Source organism: Pipistrellus hanaki, assembly GCF_964339955.1.
Source record: "Pipistrellus hanaki genome assembly, chromosome: X".
In the NCBI taxonomy this organism is placed as follows: Eukaryota; Metazoa; Chordata; class Mammalia; order Chiroptera; family Vespertilionidae; genus Pipistrellus; species Pipistrellus hanaki.
The window spans coordinates 75,781,043-75,799,742 of NC_140524.1; the positions used below are offsets into that span (position 1 = coordinate 75,781,043).

At 39.0% G+C, this 18,700-nt stretch overlaps 1 protein-coding gene across 1 annotated transcript in view; it reads left to right on the forward strand.

Moving 5' to 3' along the window:
- The window catches only part of ATP7A (ATPase copper transporting alpha), a 127,380-nt gene extending 109,652 nt beyond the window's left edge, over nucleotides 1-17,728 (forward strand). The window contains exons 18-23 of the mRNA XM_084869424.1: nucleotides 4,740-4,904; nucleotides 8,620-8,762; nucleotides 10,883-11,086; nucleotides 11,600-11,717; nucleotides 15,098-15,200; nucleotides 15,561-17,728. Coding sequence (XP_084725550.1) covers nucleotides 4,740-4,904; nucleotides 8,620-8,762; nucleotides 10,883-11,086; nucleotides 11,600-11,717; nucleotides 15,098-15,200; nucleotides 15,561-15,837 — 1,010 coding nt within the window. The 3' untranslated portion in view covers nucleotides 15,838-17,728. The remainder of the gene's footprint in view (nucleotides 1-4,739; nucleotides 4,905-8,619; nucleotides 8,763-10,882; nucleotides 11,087-11,599; nucleotides 11,718-15,097; nucleotides 15,201-15,560) is intronic.
- The last annotated feature ends 972 nt before the right edge of the window (nucleotides 17,729-18,700 follow it).

Consider the following 18,700-nt stretch of genomic DNA (forward strand, 5'->3'; position numbering starts at 1 on the left):
TTCTATTCCTTGCTCTGTTTCGTTTCCTTCTGGAACCCCTATTAATGCAGATGTTATTTTGTTTTGTGTTGTCCCAAAGTTCCCTGAGGCTCTCTTCCTTCTTTTTAATTTTTTTTCCCTAGAAGCTGTTCTACTTGGGTATTTTTTTTCCTACCTTGTCTTCTAGCTCATTGATTTGGTCCTCTGCTTCTTCTAGTCTACTCTTGATGTTTTCTATTGAGTTCTATACAGCTCTTTGGTCCCTTGAGTGTTCTAACGCCACTTCTTCAAAATAGACTCACGCAGGCCAAAAACTGACTTCTGCACATGGGTCACGAAGTTTCAATCATACTGTATGTGTGCATCTGCATGTGGTATTTTGTGGAAGAGCCACACTCAAGAGGCCAAAGAGCCTCATGTGTCTCACAAGCCACAGTTTGCCCACCACTGACTTACTACATAGAAACAACCACAGGGAGGTTACCAAAATGAAAAGACAAAGAAACATGCCCAAATGAAAGAACAGAACAAATATCCAGAGAAAGAAGTAAACAAAATGAAGACAATCTACTAGATGTCAAGTACAAAACACTGATTCTAAGGATGTTCAATGAACTCAGGGGAAGAGTAGATGAACTTAGTGAGAACTTCGAAAAGAAATAGGAAGCATAAAAGTAGAACTAGAAAACATAAAAAATATCCAGTCAGAAACAAATTACACATTACAGGAAATCAACAGTGGAGTAGATGAAGCAGAGATCAAATCAGAGATTGGCAAGTTAAGGAAGCAGAGGACAGTCAATCAGAACAGCAAAAAGAAAAAAAGAATCCCCCAAAATTAGCATAGTGTAAGGAGCCTTTGGGACAACTTCAAGTATACCAACATTCACATCGTGGGGGTGCCAGAAGAAAAGAGAGAGCAAGAAATTGAAAACCTATTTGAAAAAATAATGACAGAAAACTTCCCTAGCTTCGTGAAAGATATACGTGTACAAGTCCCAGAAATGCAGAGGAGTCCCAAACAAGATGAACCAAAGAGGCCCATAGTAAGACACATCATAATTAAAATGAAAAAAGTTAAAGACAAAGAGAGAATCTTAGAAGCAGAAAGAGAAAAGCAGTTAGTTACCTACAAGGGAACTCCCATAAAATTGTCAGATGATTTCTCCACAGACACTTTGCAATCAGAAAGGATTGCCAAGAAATATTCAAAGTGATGAAAATCAAGGACCTACAACCAAGATTATGCTACCCAGTAAAGCTATCATTTAGAAGCAAAGGACAGATAAAATGTTTCCCAGACAATAACAAATTAAAGGAGTTCATCACCACCAGACCAGCATTGTATGAAATGTTAAAGGGTCTTCTTTAAGAAGAAGAAAAAGAGCAAAACTATGAACAACAGGGGCCAGGAGTGGGGCAGAGTGGGGTCAATGGGGAGGGAGGGAGACATCTGTAATACTTTTAACAATAAAGATATATTTTAAAACTATGAACAACAAAATGGCGAGTGTGTGTATATATATATATACACACACACACACACACACACACACACACAGTACATATATCAACAACTGAATCTATAAAACCAAATGAACATGCAAAATAGAAATAGAGTCATAGATAGAACATTTTGATGGTTGCCAGATGTTAGAGGGATTGTGGTGAGGGGGTGGTGGTGTAAAAAGTGAAAGGATTAAGAAGTACAAGTTGGTTATTACAGAATACTCATGGAGATCTAAAGTACGGCATAGGGAATATAGTCAATAATCCTATCTAATAAAAGGATAATATGCAAATTAATAATCACTCTGTCACAAAGATGGAGGCACCCATAGCCACAAGATGGCAGTGCCCAGTTCTCTCAGCCCTGCCGGAGTCTTCCAGTCTTGGTAGGGGGAGGGGAGATGGGCGGCAGCTGCTGAGAGTGGGCAGCGTGAGTAGCCTGGCAGAATGCTTGCTTTGTCGCTGCAGCAACGAGGTAAGCGTTCTGTACCTGACTGTGGATGGGCCTCTGGGCTGCAGAGTGCCTCTGGGCAGAGGGCGTGGAGTGGCCAGGCCTTGCAAAGAGATACTGGCATGCGGATTCGTGCTCAGGGCTACTAGTATTCTAATAATTATGTATGGTGTGAGATTTATTGAGATGATTACTTAATAAGTTATGTAATGTCTAACCACTTGGTTGTACATGTGAAACTAACATAACAATTTATGTCTACCGTAATTGAAAAAGAAAAAAAAAAGAATTATGCAAAGGTTTGTGGACTAAACAATTTAGAAGGGGAGAGTTTCCATTTAAATAAGATGGGGAAGACCACAACAGGAGCAATATTGAGGAAAACTGATCAGGAGTTAGTTTTCGGCATGTAAATGTTGAGTGCCTATTAAATATTCAAGTGAAGATGTCATGTAAATGGAACTATCAACTAGGCAGTTGGCTGCACATGTCGAGTTCAAGGAAACAGACTGGGTTGGAGATATGGGTTTCGGAGTTACACCTATAGATCCATGCTGTCCAATATGGTAGTCACTAATTACATGTGACTTCTAAAATTTGAGTAAAGTTAAATTTAATTTAAAATTCAGCCTTCAATCACGCTAGCTACATTTCAGTGCTCATTCACCACATGTTGTTAGTGCCTAGTGTATTGAACAGAGCAGATATAGAACATTTCCATCACTAAAGAAAATCCTACTGGACAGCACTGGTATAGATGGCATTTAAAGCCATGAGACTGGATAAGATCAACAAGGCGTGAGACTAGAGGGTAAAAAGGAGGCTTAAGGATTGAGCCCTGCAGCATTACAAATTAAGAGATAAGGGAGATGAGAAAGAATCAGAAGAAGACTGAGAAGAAGTGATGAGTGAGGAGGTAGGTAATTCATAAGAATGTGGTATCCTAGAAGCCCAGTGAGGAAAGTATTTCAAGTAGTAGTGAGTGTAAAAAAACAAAACAAAAAACAAACAAACAAACAAAAAACAAAAAAAAACAAAAAGGAGTGATTATCTGTGTAAAATGTGGCTAATAGGGCAAAAAATGAAGACTGATAATATTCCATTATGTTTGTTAAAGTAAATGTCATTGGTTGTATTGTATGAACAATTCTTTGAAGTAGTAGAAACAAAGACTTTATTGGAATGGGTTCATAAGAGAAAGGGAAGATATGAATTGGAGCTGCCAATGAAGTCAACACTTTCTGAGAAGTTTTGCTATATGTACAGAAACAGATAAATGGGACAGTAGCTAGAGAGGTAAGTGAGATCAAGAAAGGGATTTTAAAAAAATATATATATTTTATTGATTTTGTACAGAGAGGAAGGGAGAGAGATAGAGAGTTAGAAACATCGATGAGAGAGAGTCATCGATCAGTTGCCTCTTGCACACCCCCTACTGGGGATATGCCCGCAACCAAGGTACATGCCCTTGATCGGAATCGAACCCGGCTCCCTTCAGTCCCCAAGCCGACGCTCTATCCATTGAGCTAAACCGGTCCCGGCAAGAAAGGGATTTTTTTTTTTTTTAAGATAGGATTATGTATAGTAGAGATAGAAAATTTGATTATGTAGGGGAGAGAGGGGTGAGTTAGAGAGATGTTTGTAGAATATGCAATGCCAAAACCGGTTTGGCTCAGTGGTAGAGCGTCAGCCTGCAGACTGAAAGGTCCCAGGTTCGATTCCGGTCAAGGGCATGTACCTGGGTTTCGGGCACATCCCCAGTAGGAGGTGTGCAGGAGGCAGCTGATCGATGATTCTGTCTCATCGACGTTTCTAACTATCTCTCTCCTTTCCTCTCTGTAAAAAATCAATAAAATATATATTTAAAAAAAAGAATATGCAAAGGATGGGGAGCTAGTGCAAAAGTAGAGAGGTTGCTCTTAAATAGGAGCAGGGGCAGTATATGATAGAAGGGAAGCTAGATTAATGAGTACACAGATACAGACAGGTAGCTGAGTAGATGTGGCAATGAGAGCTTGAAGAAGTTCTATTCTGATTGCTTTTATTTTCCTCTGGTATGCGACTGGGAGAAGAGATATAGAAGAAATGGAGAATGAATGGACTAGGGAACCATAATAGAATTGCCAGACAGCATAAGGGCCCACTTAAACTTAACAGTCACACGCTTACACTGGGACATCAGTATGGTTGTATGTTTTCATTTAACCACATTCAACTACTGTTCCACAATAAATATTTTTAATTTCATTCAATTACCTTGGAAGATCAAAGGGAAAGGCCAAAAGGAAAGATTCACCAAGAAAGTAACATTTGAACAGGCTCCTGAAAAATATGATGCAGCCAGGCCGGCATGGCTCAGTGGTTGAGCGTCAACCTATGAACCAGGAAGTCACAGTTTGATTCCCAGTCAGGGCACATGACTGGGTTTCGGGCTCAATTCCCAGTAGGAAGCATGCTGGAGGCAGCTGATCAATAATTCTCTCTCAGCATTGATGTTTCTGTCTCTCCCTCTCCCTCTCTGAAATCAATAAAAATATATTTAAAAAAAAGAATATGATGCAGTTTAGTATTTTGAGAGGAGGGGTAAGGATGTTCCAAGTGGAAGCAGCAACATATTCAAAAGCCCACAGGCATGTAAGAGCAGAGTATGTTTCTTCAGAATTTGGAAAGCAGTGTTGTAGTCTGCATTCTACTAAAAATACAATGTAGTGACTGTGCAAATTTAGGCAGGGAGAGTGTGCCTCATGGGGTTGTTATAAATATAAAATGAGCTCATTAAATGTTATTTCTGTACTTTCAGATGCTCTTTCATTCTCAGAAGCTCTTAATGCCCAGCACTACAAAGTCCTCATTGGTAACCGGGAATGGATGACTAGAAATGGTCTTGTCATTAATCATGATGTAGATGATTCTATGACTGAACACGAGAGAAGAGGTCGTACTGCTGTATTGGTGGCAATTGATGGTAAGGTTTTCAATGAGTACACTATGACTCAGTGTTGTGATCTCGGCTATTGTTTTATGTGTATTTTTGAGAGACTTCTGAATTATAAGGATTATTTTAAAGCAGCCTGAATGCAACGAAAATGTTAGCAATACATATTTGTTATAGATTAATTTAAAATTCTCTTGCATTTGCCTGATTTTATTTTCTTCCCTAGCCTATGTGTGTGTGTGTGTGTTTAAAACTAATAAAGGCTTTTTTAAAACCTAAAAATGAAATAACATTACACTAATAACAAAGTAAAATAATATTTATAATCTCATCATTCTAACAATGTCAGTTTTAACTGTATATATTCCATTTCTGGTTTATATGTGTATATATATACATATATTGTACATTCACAAAGAGAATTACACTATCAGTACATATGATTGCATTTTATTGTATGTAAATTTTACCTCAATAAAATTGAATACAAAATTTCAATTTCTCATATACATACTATTTTATTTTGCTTTATTTTATTTAATACCAAATATTTTCCAATTTTATTTTAATGCCGCATAATTTATCAAACTTATACATTATATTTCATTTAATCATCCCCCTGTTGTAAATTTAAGCTGATATTTCGTTATTGTAAATAACACTGCAATAAACATATTGAGGTTTTAGGTCTTTTCTTTTGTTAAATTACTTCTTAGGATAAATTTCTAGCTGTGAAATTAAGTAGTCAACATTTATAATCCTTGCTAAGTATGAAGGTAGTAGGTCTAGGAAGAAGCAGAAAATATCATATACTTTTCTTTTTAAAAATGAAATAACTACTTGCAGTGATTGCTCTCCTCCCCCAGTGAAATGCCAGTTTTATCTCTATCCACTCCTTTATTGTAAAAATAAAAGAAAGCATTAGTTTTCAGTTCATTTGCCTGTAAATTAGCTAAATTGTTTGGGCTATTGGTTGATACTTCTCTAAGGAAAGAAAGGGAGTATTTTAGTATCCATTAAGGTTCCTCTTTTCATTTTCCTGTTATTATCTTTATTAATAACCCCTATCTTACTCTATGAAATGTTCATAAACAAACATGGAGGTTTGTTACAGAGTTTGTGGTATAAATTCTGTGTTGGCTTGGTGATATTTTTAGTTAAGCCAAGCCCTGAACAATTTTCCTTCACAAAATTCTTTTTTTTTTAAATAAATTTTTATTGTTCATATTATTACAAATGTTCCTTTCCCCCCCACCCTCCATTGCTCTCCTCCACCAGGTTCCCACCCCACCCTCTGCCCTTTCCCCACCCCCCATTGTCCGCATCCATAGGTGCACAGTTTATGTTCAGTCTCTTCCCACATCCCCCTCTCCCCTTTTCCCCAAGAATCGTCAGTTCACTCCCCTTCCATACCTCTGATTCTATTATATTCAACAGTTAATATTGTACATCAGATTTTTTTTTAAATTTCCTTGGTTTTTAGATTCACTTGTTGATAGTTACATATTTGTTGTTCATAATTTTTATCTTTATTTACTTTCTCTTCCGAAAGAACCCCCTTCAGCAATTCATATAATTCTGGTTTGGCGGTGATGAACTCCTTTAGCTTTTTTTATTGGTGAAGCTCTTTATCTGGCCTTCGATTCTGAGTGATAGCTTTTTTTTTTTTTTTAAATAAATTTTTATTGTTCATATTATTACAAATGTTCCTTCCCCCCCCCCTTCTCACCCCACCCTCTGTCCTTTCCCCACCCCCCATTGTCCTCATCCATAGGTGCACAATTTATGTTCAGTCTCTTCCCACATCTCCCTCTCCCCTTTTCCCCAAGAATCATCAGTTCACTCCCCTTCCATACCTCTGATTCTATTATATTCAACAGTTAATATTGTTCCTCAGATTTTTTTTTTAGTTTCCTTGGTTTTTAGATTCACTTGTTGATAGTTACGTATTTGTTGTTCATAATTTTTATCTTTATTTACTTTCTCTTCTGAAAGAACCCCCTTCAGCAATTCATATAATTCTGGTTTGGTGGTGATAAACTCCTTTAGCTTTTTTTTATTAGTGAAGCTCTTTATCTGACCTTCGAATCTGAGTGATAGCTTTGCTGGATAGATTATCTTTGGCTGTAGGTTCTTACTATTCATCACCTTGAATATTTCTTGCCATTCCCGTCTGGCATGCATGGTTTCTGTTGAGAAATCAGCTGACAATCGTATAGGTGTTCCTTTATAGGTAACCACCTGCTTAGCTCTTGCTGCTTTTAATATTCTCTCTTTGTCTTTTGCTCTTGGAATTTTAATTATGATTTGTCTTGGTGTGGTCCTCTTTGGATTCCTTTTATTTGGAGTTCTGTGTGCTTCCTGGACTTGTAAGTCCAATTCTTTCACCAGGTGGGGGAAGTTTTCTGTCACTATTTCTTTCAGTATGTTTTCGATATCTTGCTCTCTCTCATCTTCTGGGACCCCCATAATTCTGATGTTGGTTCGCTTGAAGTTGTCCCAGAGGTTTCTTACATTATCTTCAATTTTCTGGATTCTCTTGCCTTCTTGCTTCTGCGGAGGAGTGTCTTCTGGCTCTTTATGTTCCAAATCTTTAACTTGATTCTTGTGATCTTCCATTCTGTTTTTAGGACTCTGTATAATATTTTTTCATTTCAGACAATGTATTCATTTCTTGTTGATCCCTTATCATTTCTTGTTGATTCCTTATTAATTCTAGTTGATCCCTTTTCATATTCTCATAGGTCTTATCGACCTTTTCTAGGAAATTCTTGAAAAACCTTGAAAGTGTAGATTTGAACTCTATATCCAGTCGCTTTTTGTCCTCCATTTCTTTCGTTTGTGATCTATTTCCTTGTCTCGGCATTTTCGCAACTTCCCTGATGGGATGTGGTTTCAGGGTAGAGCCTACAGCCTTGGCTTCCGTCAGCCCCGCCCTATGCGGTTCCTGAGTCTCAGTAATCCCCAGGGTCCTTCAGTACTCACTGCACGCACCTCTGAGAGAAAGGTGCCCTCGATTTTCGCCTGCTACCAGTCTAGGCTCTCCACCAATGAGCCCGGAACTGGGGTTCAGTTCAGTTGGAAGTGGAGTTGGAGGTGGTGTTCAGAGCAGTCCAGAGCTTTTGTCTCCTTCCCGCCAGGGCAATCCCATGGCACAGCCAACCGTCCCTTCTCTGCACGCAATGTGCGCACCTCCTGTACCTCCTTTCGCCGCTCCCTCGGGGTTCCGCCTTACAGCCCAGCTCCCTATGGATGAGCCTGGGTCCCCGGGATCTGGCCTAGAACTAGGGTTCAGAGCAGTCGGAACTGGGGCCCAGTACAGTCTGGAGCTTTTATCTCCTTCCCGCTAGGGAACGCCAGCCAGGCACTCAGCCGCCCCTCCTCTCCGGCTCTGTCCTCTCTGTGCGCGTGCCGCGTGTCTCCGTACCTTAGGCTTTTACAGCTCCTCCGCTCTTCCTTCTGGTTTTCTCCTTGCTTCTCGTTGTGGAATTTCCAGTCAGTCGACTTTCCTGAGTTCTGGGTAATGTCCATTTTATATTTTAGTTGTATTTTATTGAAATTGTTGTGTGCGGCTGCGGCTAGGTGTTTACCTGTGCAGCCATCTTGGATTCTCCTTAACATGTACTCTTCACAAAATTCTTTTGTTTTTGAAATTTTAAGTCAGAATATTATTCTGCTTTCTTGGTATTCCAAATTTTCTTCTTTTTTTTTTTTTTTTTTTTTTTTTTTTGTATTCCTATACTAGATGTGCTGTGCGGCTTGATAGCGATTGCTGATACAGTGAAGCCTGAAGCAGAACTGGCTGTCCATATTCTAAAATCCATGGGCTTGGAAGTAATTCTGATGACTGGTGACAATAGTAAAACAGCTAGGTCTATTGCTTCTCAGGTAATTGGTTTACTTAGTTGTTGGGGTGGGGTATATATTATAGTAACTTCTAATTCTTTTGTTGTTGTTAATCCTTACCCAAGTTTATTTTTTCCATTGATTTTTAGAGAGAGTGGAAGGGAGGGGGAGAGGCATAGAGAGAAAAACATTGATTGGTTGCCTCCTGCACAAGCCTTAACTGGGGCTAGAGATTGAACCTGCAACAGAGGTACCTGCCCTTGACTAGAATCAAACCCAGGACCCTTCAGTCAGCTGATACTCTAACCACTGAACAGAACCAGCTGGGGCACTTCTAATTCTTTATATACATTTCCTTTTTGCCTTCAAATGCTAAAAAATTCATATTATCTATTATTTTCATTACCTCTGAGTAGACGTATCTGGTTCCTTAAAAAATTGGCATGGCCCTAACTGGTGTGGCTCAGTGGATAAAGCATCAGCCTGCGGACTGAAAGGTCCCAGGCTCGATCCAGGTCAAGGGCATGTACCTTGGTTGCTGGCACATCCCCAGTAGGGGGTGTGTAGGAGGCAGCTGATCAATGATTTTCATCGATGTTTCTAACTCTATTCCTCTCTGTAAAAAAATAAATAAAATATATATTTAAAAATTTGGCATGCTATACAGGCAGGAATTAGGGCTTTCTGTGCTACTGTAATAAGTAGAAAGCTATTTACTTAGTTCATGAGATGCTTAAGTGACATTGTGCACCAGTTTCTGTTGATGCTTTCTTTGAAATGTTGCTCAGATTTTTCACCAGTGCTGCTAGCCTAGGCCAGGCTCTAGTCTTCTTATGCCAAAATACAGCACTAGCTTCATGCACTTTCCTTTTGAGTTCATCCTGAACACTACTTATGAAACCATCTTCCTAATACACCATTTGACATATCATTTTTCTGCTACTGACACCTATATTTGCCTTACCGTCAAAACTTTTCTCATATTAGTCTTTTCTTCTTAGGAATGCCTTGTCTCCTCTTCTATTAAATAACACAAGTAGTATATGAATCCATTCTTTTAAAAAATATATATTTTATTGATTTTTACAGAGAGGAAGGGAGAGGGATAGAGAGTTAGAAACAACTATAAAAGAGAAACATTGATCAGCCGCCTCCTGCACAGCCCCTACTGGGGATGTGCCCACAACCAACGTACATGCCCTTGACCAGAAGCAAACCTGGGACCTTTCAGTCTGCAGGCCGATGCTCTATCCACTGAGCCAAATCGGTTAGGGCATGACTGCATTCTTGTATAAAATACAAAAGGTTATAAAGTGAAAAGTTCCTCACCCTTTTCCCAAGCTTCCTGTCAAGTCCTATCACCCATACTTTTTCATATGTATACATGTTCATATACAAATGTATCATTTTGGTATTTTCAACATAAATGGAATAATCTTAAATATATACTATTATTCATTTCAGAGAGGAAGGGAGACGGGGAGAGAAAGATAGAAACATCAATGATGAGAATCATTCATCAGCTCCCTTCTGCACAGAACCCAGTCATGTGCCCTGATAGGAAATCGAACTGTGACCTCCTGGTTCATAGATAGATGTTCAATCACTGAGCCATACTGGCCGAGCAATTGGATCATTTTTATATAGATTGCTTAGCAGTTTGCTTTTTACATAACAGTATATTGCCTTGGAGTTTTGTCCATGTCTAAACATATAAAGTTATTTATTCTTTCTACATTGCTGCAAGGAATTCCATGGTATGGTTGTGTCATGATTTATTTAACCATTCCTCTAATGATGGGCACTTAGGCGGTTTTGAAAATATTTTTGTTACAAACAGGGTAGTAATGTGCATCCTTGGACATACCTCTTTGTCACGTATAAATTTGTACAAAATATAGCTTGACGTGGAATTGCTGAACCAAATGATGTGCACACTTTGATGGATGCTGCCTGATACATTCCAAAAAGACAGTGCCAATTTACACATTCACCAACAGTGTATAAGGAAGCTCATCTCTTCCTATTCTTACTATCACTGGGTATTATCAGTCTTTTAAAATTTGGACATGTGGTGGGCAGAAAATGAAGGCTCATTGCTGAGTTATATTTCAGGTACCCTGTAATATTTTTTTGAATTGAGTCTATTTTTCCTGATATAGGTCGGCATTACTAAAGTGTTTGCTGAAGTTCTACCTTCCCACAAGGTTGCTAAGGTGAAGCAACTTCAAGAGGAGGGGAAACGGGTAGCAATGGTAGGAGACGGAATCAATGACTCCCCAGCTCTGGCAATGGCCAATGTTGGGATTGCCATTGGCACAGGCACAGATGTAGCCATTGAAGCGGCTGATGTGGTTTTGATAAGGGTAAGTCCTATTAGCCTGCACTTTGAGGAGTGTAAATCTGCTCTACATGGTCACGGATAGTGTCATAAAGTGCATCGAGCAGGATGATTCTGTTCTAATTCCCATGCTCCCAGCTATTGAGACGGGGAGAATTCGAGATGAGTATATGAGAAGTCTTGCTAATTACGTCTACATTTTCTTAACCCAGCAAAGCAAATGAGAATGACAAGTTTCTAAAGTGAAGAACAAGATTTGGGAACATACTTAAAATTATCTTCAATAAATAGTGAGGTTATTTTAATAGTATTTAATCCCTCTACCAGGATACAACCCTAATGTGTTTTCAGAACTCAGAAGAGTTCTTGAAAAACATCTTCCAAGGCTGACTTAAGTTTTTAGCAATATCTGAGATTTGTAGTTAATTTACATATTACCCTAAGGTACATGTCATCTTCAATATACACAGTATCAAATGTAAAAATTACTAGTTAAGCTAGAGTCTCTTGCTAATATCACAAATATTTCTGTTCTCAGAATGATCTCCTGGATGTGGTGGCAAGTATTGATTTATCAAGAAAGACCGTCAAGAGGATTCGGATTAATTTTGTCTTCGCTCTAATTTATAATCTGGTTGGAATTCCTATAGCTGCTGGTATGTGACTGTTAACTAGTATTGCTTTATCCTCTGAGGTCATTAGAGACATATCATTTTGGAAGTTTTAGTCTTTTTATTATTTTTGAGCTCATTTTTAAAAAATATATTTTATTGATTTTACACAGAGAGGAATTGAGAGGGATAGAGAGTTAGAAACGTCGATGCGAGAGAAACATCGACCAGCTGCCTCCTGCACACCCCCTACTGGGGATGTGCCCGCAACCAAGGTACATGCCCTTGACCGGAATCGAACCCGGGACCTTTCAGTCCGCAGGCCGACGCTCTATCCACTGAGCCAAACCGGTCTCGGTTTGAGCTCATTTTTTATGTATAGCCTGCTGGTATGCTGAGAGGTAATATTAAAATCAACATTTTATTTTCAGCAATGTTCATTATGATTTAGAATGTATAAGTATTTTAACAGGTTTATTTTATTTTACTTTATATTTTTCTCCAAGTTTACATTTGAAAAATTCCAAACCTACATAGACGGGAAAAATGATACACTTACTTAAATTCATCAGTTAATCATATTTTGTTACATTGCTTCATCTCTTTATATATATATATATATATATATATATATATATATATATATATATATATATATACACATACATACATACATATACATACACACACACTAGAGGTCCAGTGCATGAAATTTGTACACTGGGGTGGGGGTGAGGGGTCCCCTCAGCCCAGCCTGCACCCTCTCCAATCCAAGATCCCTCTCACAATCCTGGACTGCTGGCTCCTAATTGCACACCTTCCTGCCTGCCTGATCACCTCTAACTGCCCCCTGCTGCCAGCCAGGTTACTCCCAAATGCCCCTTCCTTGCTGGCCTGGTTGCCCCCAGCTGCCACCCCTGCCGGCCTAGTTGCCCCTCACAGCCCCCCTGATGGCCTGTCGCCCCACGCAGCCTGCTGTTCAGTCATTTGGTTGTCCCTCACTAATCCCCCTGCTGGCCTGGGTGTAGGCAGCCATCTTGTGAGGGTGTTACAGTCAATTTGCATATTAACTCTTTATGATATAGGATTTTTTGGCTTAAGGGAACAAATTTACCATTAATCTCACTACCTAAACACAACTACTGTTAGCATTTAGTCTATTTACTTCAGGTTTTTTTTTACTCTGCATTAGTTTTTGTCTGGTCACATAGTTGTAATTATAGCATACGGAGAATTTTCTGCTCTTCATGTAATGTTACAATAGCCAATAGTTTTTGTTTTGTTTTGTTTGGTTTTTATTACTTGGGGACCAGATGAGAGATATTGGATGAAGGAATATGACCAAGAAAAAGCAATTTAGAATCCTATATAATAAAAGGGTAATATGCAAATAGACCAAACTGCAGAACAAATGAACAACCAATCAAAGTGTAATCCTATATAATAGAGGAATATGCTAATTATTTGTTACACCCTGAGGTGTAACAACCGACCATGTAACAACTGGATCATGGATCTGCAGGAGGGTGGGGCAGCAAACTACAAGTGGGTGGCAGAGAGCTGCAGGATGGGACAGGGCAGCAAGAAAGCAGGAGGTGGAGAGCTTCAGGAGGGGGCAGGACAGCAAGCTATGAGGGGGGCAGGGAAAGCTACAGGAAGGCAGGGCAGCGGGCAGAGAGCTACAGGAGGGCGGCAGTGGCCTACTGGCACACAGATTCATGCGCAGGGCTACTAGCATGTTAATGATATGCTAAGGCTGCTCAACTGCTTGCTATGATGTACACTGACCACCAGGGAGCAGACAGTCAACTGGTTGACCAGTTGCTATCATGTGCACTGACCACCAGGGGGCAGATGCTCCGATAGGTAGGTTAGCTTGCTGCTAGGGTCTGGCCAATCAGGACTGAGCGAGATGGGCCAGACATGCCCTTGAACCCTCCCTTGTTCCCTCCCCGGCCCGATGGTGCACCAGTGGAGTCCCTCAGCCTGACCTGAACCCTCTCACAATTTGGGACCCCTTGGGGGATGTCGGAGAGCCAGTTTCAGCCTGATCCCTCAGGCCTCTCCCCTTGGGAAGGTGGCAGATGCAGGGATTAAGGCCAGTGCATGCTGGGACTGATTGGGACTGATTGGGCGTGAGCCCACAGCAGGCACAGTGAGGCCAGGATGAGCAGGAGCCACAGGTAGGAGCTGCAGGCAGCATTGAACTGCAGGTTTCAGCTCTATCCCTGCAGCCACCCAGAGGGACCCCACCTGTGCACGAATTTCATGCACCGGGCCTCTAGTTATTTAATAAACACCTGATAATCTCCTGTACTTGGGGGCTTGGTAGAGTTAGTAATAACATAAGAGAAACAGTTGTCATTTTCTTCTTGTTTTCTCTGTTTGAGAGCCGAAGAAAAACAAAACGACATGAGAGCAATTACAAAGCTGTTGATAAACACAAATGCTGAGAGGACAGAGAGTCAAAGAACAATTAAAATCCAGAGAGATTAGCCCTGGTCGAAGAGTTCAGTTGGTTAGTGTTGACCCAACATACCAAGGTTGTGGGTTTGATCCCTGGTCAGGGCACATACCAGAGTCAATCAATGATGCCCTGACCAGTTTGGCTCAGTGGATAGAGCATCAGCCTGAAGACTGAAGGGTCCTGGGTTTGATTCTGGTCAAGGACACATGCCTGGGTTGCAGGCTCGATCCCCAGTGGAGGGCGTGCAGGAGGCAGACGATCAATGATTCTCTCTTACCATTGATGTTTCTATCTCTCTCCCTCTCCCTTCCTCTCTAAAATCAATAAAAATATATTTTAAAAAAAGAATCAACCAATGAATGCAAAAAACAACAACAAATTGATGTTTCTCTCTTTTTTTCCCTTCCTCTCACTCAAATCAACAAATTTTTAAAAATCCAGATAGATTAATTCGTGGAACAAGTTATTTTTTAAAAATATATTTGTTATATAAGATCTCTGTAGAAAAGGTAGAAAATACAGTTACTTACACAAAAATTTAAAAATACAATAAGTCTATTTCATCCCCATCATATGAGCAAATATTAAAATGTCTGTCAAAACCAAGTGTGGACAAGTTTTTGATAGTACTGTGATCTGTTACAGCCACTTTGGAAAGCAACTGAGGACTATCCACCTAAAGTTGAAAATGTGCCCATGTTACATATAACCCAGCAGCTTCACCTCTAGGTGTGACTCTAGAATAATTCTCAAACACGTGCACAGGGAGACATGCACAAGAACATTCACAGCAATACTCTATTAGTGAAAAATTGACAACCACATAAATCTCCACCAACAATAATATTAATTGATGAATAAATATCAAATGAGGAAATGATTTGTAAATGTGTGTTAGAAACACATTGGTGATCTGTTTAGCACTACCTGCTGTAACTAATCCACACCTGTTTCCTAGGCGTGTTTATGCCCATCGGTTTGGTTTTGCAGCCTTGGATGGGATCTGCTGCAATGGCTGCTTCTTCTGTTTCAGTAGTACTTTCTTCTCTCTTCCTAAAGCTGTAAGTATGATGGCTTGTTCACATTTGTGTTTTATATTACTTCTATCTCCCACAGTCGGTCTTGGTAGGTTTTATTCTTGCAATAAGCCCAAACTGTCTTAATCATAAATGTCACTTATGTAAGTATCACCTTATATAGTCTGTACATAGCAAGCGCAAGCACCAAGTGGGGTAAAATTGAGTACATTGGCTGAGAGGTAGGATTTCTGATCATGTGACTACACACCATTCCTTTTGAGCTGTCCTAGCAGGGACCATCTTTATACATTTCATATCAGTAAATCTCTTCATTTTTTAATGTAACAAGCATCTAGTTCACATTTGGTTATTTCAAATTCGTGTACTTTTGCATGTGTCCAGTTATAGGAAACCGACTTATGAGAATTACGAACTGCATGCCCGGAGCCACATGGGACAGAAAAGTCCTTCAGAAATCAGCGTTCACGTCGGAATAGATGACACCTCAAGAAATTCTCCTAAACTGGGTTTGCTGGACCGGATTGTTAATTACAGCAGAGCCTCCATAAACTCACTACTGTCTGATAAACGGTCCCTAAACAGCGTTGGTACCAGTGAACCTGACAAGCATTCACTCCTGGTAGGGGACTGCAGGGAAGATGACGACACTGCATTGTAACAGGCCACAAAAAGTGCTCCGAGCTCCTGTTTTATACACTGACACGGTATACTTGATGCCACCTTAGCTTTTCAAAATATTATGAAAGGATTTTGTATGGGTTTTACACTCTTATATTAGGGATTCTATTTGAATTGCATTTTTCTGATGACAAAAATATACTTTTCAGGGCATCAGCTCTGAACCCAGCTTTATTAAAAATAAACTTCCATTATTTTTTGTTTTCACTAGCAACAAATCAGGTAGGCCGGTGAGGTTTACAGCAAACTCTGCAATGGAAGATTGCCAAACTGCTGCTAAAGTGATGGATGATTCTTTTATTTGACAAAAGAAACCTCAAGAGAATGATAATAAAAAATTTGAAGGTTTGAGAGCATAATCTTGAGTCTTCATCCCTGCCAGATTGGGAAACAATGGCTTTCAAAGCACTGTGTAAAGCATTTAGTTTTAGAAGGAAAATAGTAGAACTGTTTGAAAATAGATGTGCCTTCATTATTACAGGATTTCTTTCCCCCTTATTTTCTGTACATCTTTGTCTTTGTATTTGCTTTCTTAGATGACCCAGTATGTTTTCTTTTGTATCTCCTTTTGAGAAAGCTAAGTATGGGTGGTTTTTCATTGATAAAATTAATATCTGTTCCTTTCTTTATCTTGTAGTTCAAAAGACTTTACAGGTCCTTAGCATTCCCTGCTTCCCATCTCATCTTTCCATTGTTGTTAAAAGTATATCAGGTTCTACCTTCAATGACACTCTAGCTTGGTGCAAGCTTTCAATTCACTCCTGCAGAGTTCAGCTCTAGGTTGTTTTTAGTTTAGTCTATTAGTCTCAATACAGAAACTTAAGATTTTTAAGCTTCTACCACAATTCATTTTTTTCAAAGATCAAAGACTTTTCAAAGATTTTTTTTACTGCCAGCTGGTGTTGTTCAGTGGTTGAACATCGGCCTATGAACCAGGAGGCAGGTAATCAGTGATTTTCTCTCGCACTGATGTTTCTACCCCCTGCTCTCCCTCTCCCTTCCTCTGTAAAATTAATAAAAACATTTTAAAGGTTTTTTTTTTTTTTTTACCATCTTTAACATATAATGGTCATATAAAATTACTTGGGTTCACTAAATTTGTCCATTTATGGCATATATTTGTCCTTAGCTGGTATATATAACTTAATAGATTTTAATTGTCTTTTGGTGTTTTAGATAACCACTCAAAATGTCTTTTAATGCTATTATACAAAACTTCTTTTACCAAAAATAAATAAATTATAATACAGAAATGAGAATTTCACTAGGTTGTGATACCTTTGAGGCTAATCTCTACTTTTCTTGAGTTTAAAACTTATGCATTTGCTAATTAGTGTGATTGGCAAATTCAGAGGTTTGTTCTCATTACCATATAAATTTAGAAATTCTTCTGTGAGTGCCTGGAAGTTTATACACTGGCCAGAGATCTGGTACTGTACTTGTATCACTATTAAAATTTCCTTGGTAATTGTAAGATTGATTTTATATGCAGAATATGTAAGTGAACTCATAAATAAATTTCCAATATTTTTTTCCCATTGCCATAAAGCTGCTAACACAGTGCCTATTACATAGAGTTTATACTCAGTAAATGTTAATTCTTTTCTCGGCTTGAGGTCAGTAATAAATATTAAAAATCAATGCTAAAGAGCAGAGTCTGAACTCAGATGGTAGTGTGGGATGGGTTTCTTCCCAGTCTACTTTCTTTCTCTCATCTTTTCATACATACACAAAAAGTTTACATTATTCCATGTTGTCTTTTCAGATTTAGAGATCTCATTTTTATCTCAGCAATTTTAAAGAAAAAAACTGAAACTTGATGAAGGTGCTGTTAGTCTAGAAAGGCAAACACATTTTTAATGAAATAAGAATGAGTTTGTATATGTCTAGGCTCTTTCTTAGACCAATGCCTATGCCATCTTCCATGCTACCAGTTTGAATTTTAATGTTTCTTATTATTTTTTCCAGCAGCCCATCATACTATATATTATAACTTGTTTCTTCCAGAAGAAACAGTTAATATGATAGATGTATACTAGACTTTTGAAAAAAGAAGAAGCACCCCTCCCGTCACTTACTCTCTCTTACCCCCCCCCCCAAGCCAGTTACTTTTATTATTATATGTGCATTTGAGTTGTGCTCTTGGCCCCACCTGCCAAGGGACCCAAAGTTATAGGATAGTGAGAAGAGCAGCCTATGGTCTGGGGAAAATCAAGGCTATAATTTCAGCCCTTATTACCAGAACACAAAGCATGCTGTTTAGAAACAATCTTGCTTTAAATATCTGTAGCCATCTTTGAGTTCTCTACTACAAGTTGTTTTTGCAATCCTGAACTCCCATTAGCTTCATAGAACCCCCTGATTTACAGGAGAGAGAGAAGTGATATGTAGAGAGGATCAAAAACATTGCTTTCAGTTAAAATTAGCATTTAGAAACTGGTTACTAGCGAGAACAAATATTAGAAATGTGTATGTATGTGTGTATATCTGTTCATGTACATGTATCAATACACACATATGTACACACATATTACCCTATAGAAGGAAAATAGATTGATAGTATTCCCTCTTATCTGTAGGAAGTATGTTCCAAGACCCCCAGAGGATGCCTAAAACTGCAGATACAGCTGAACCCTATATATGCTATGCTTTTCCCTACATACATCCTTTTTACTTAAACACGGTATGGCTTCTCTTTGGCATACCCAAATTGCCACCATCACTCCTCCTGCACTTTGGGGCCATTAGTAAGTAAAATGAAGGTTACTTGAACACAAGCAGTGTGATACCATGACAGTCAATCTGATAACTGTGATGGCTCCTGAGTGACTAACGGTGGGGAG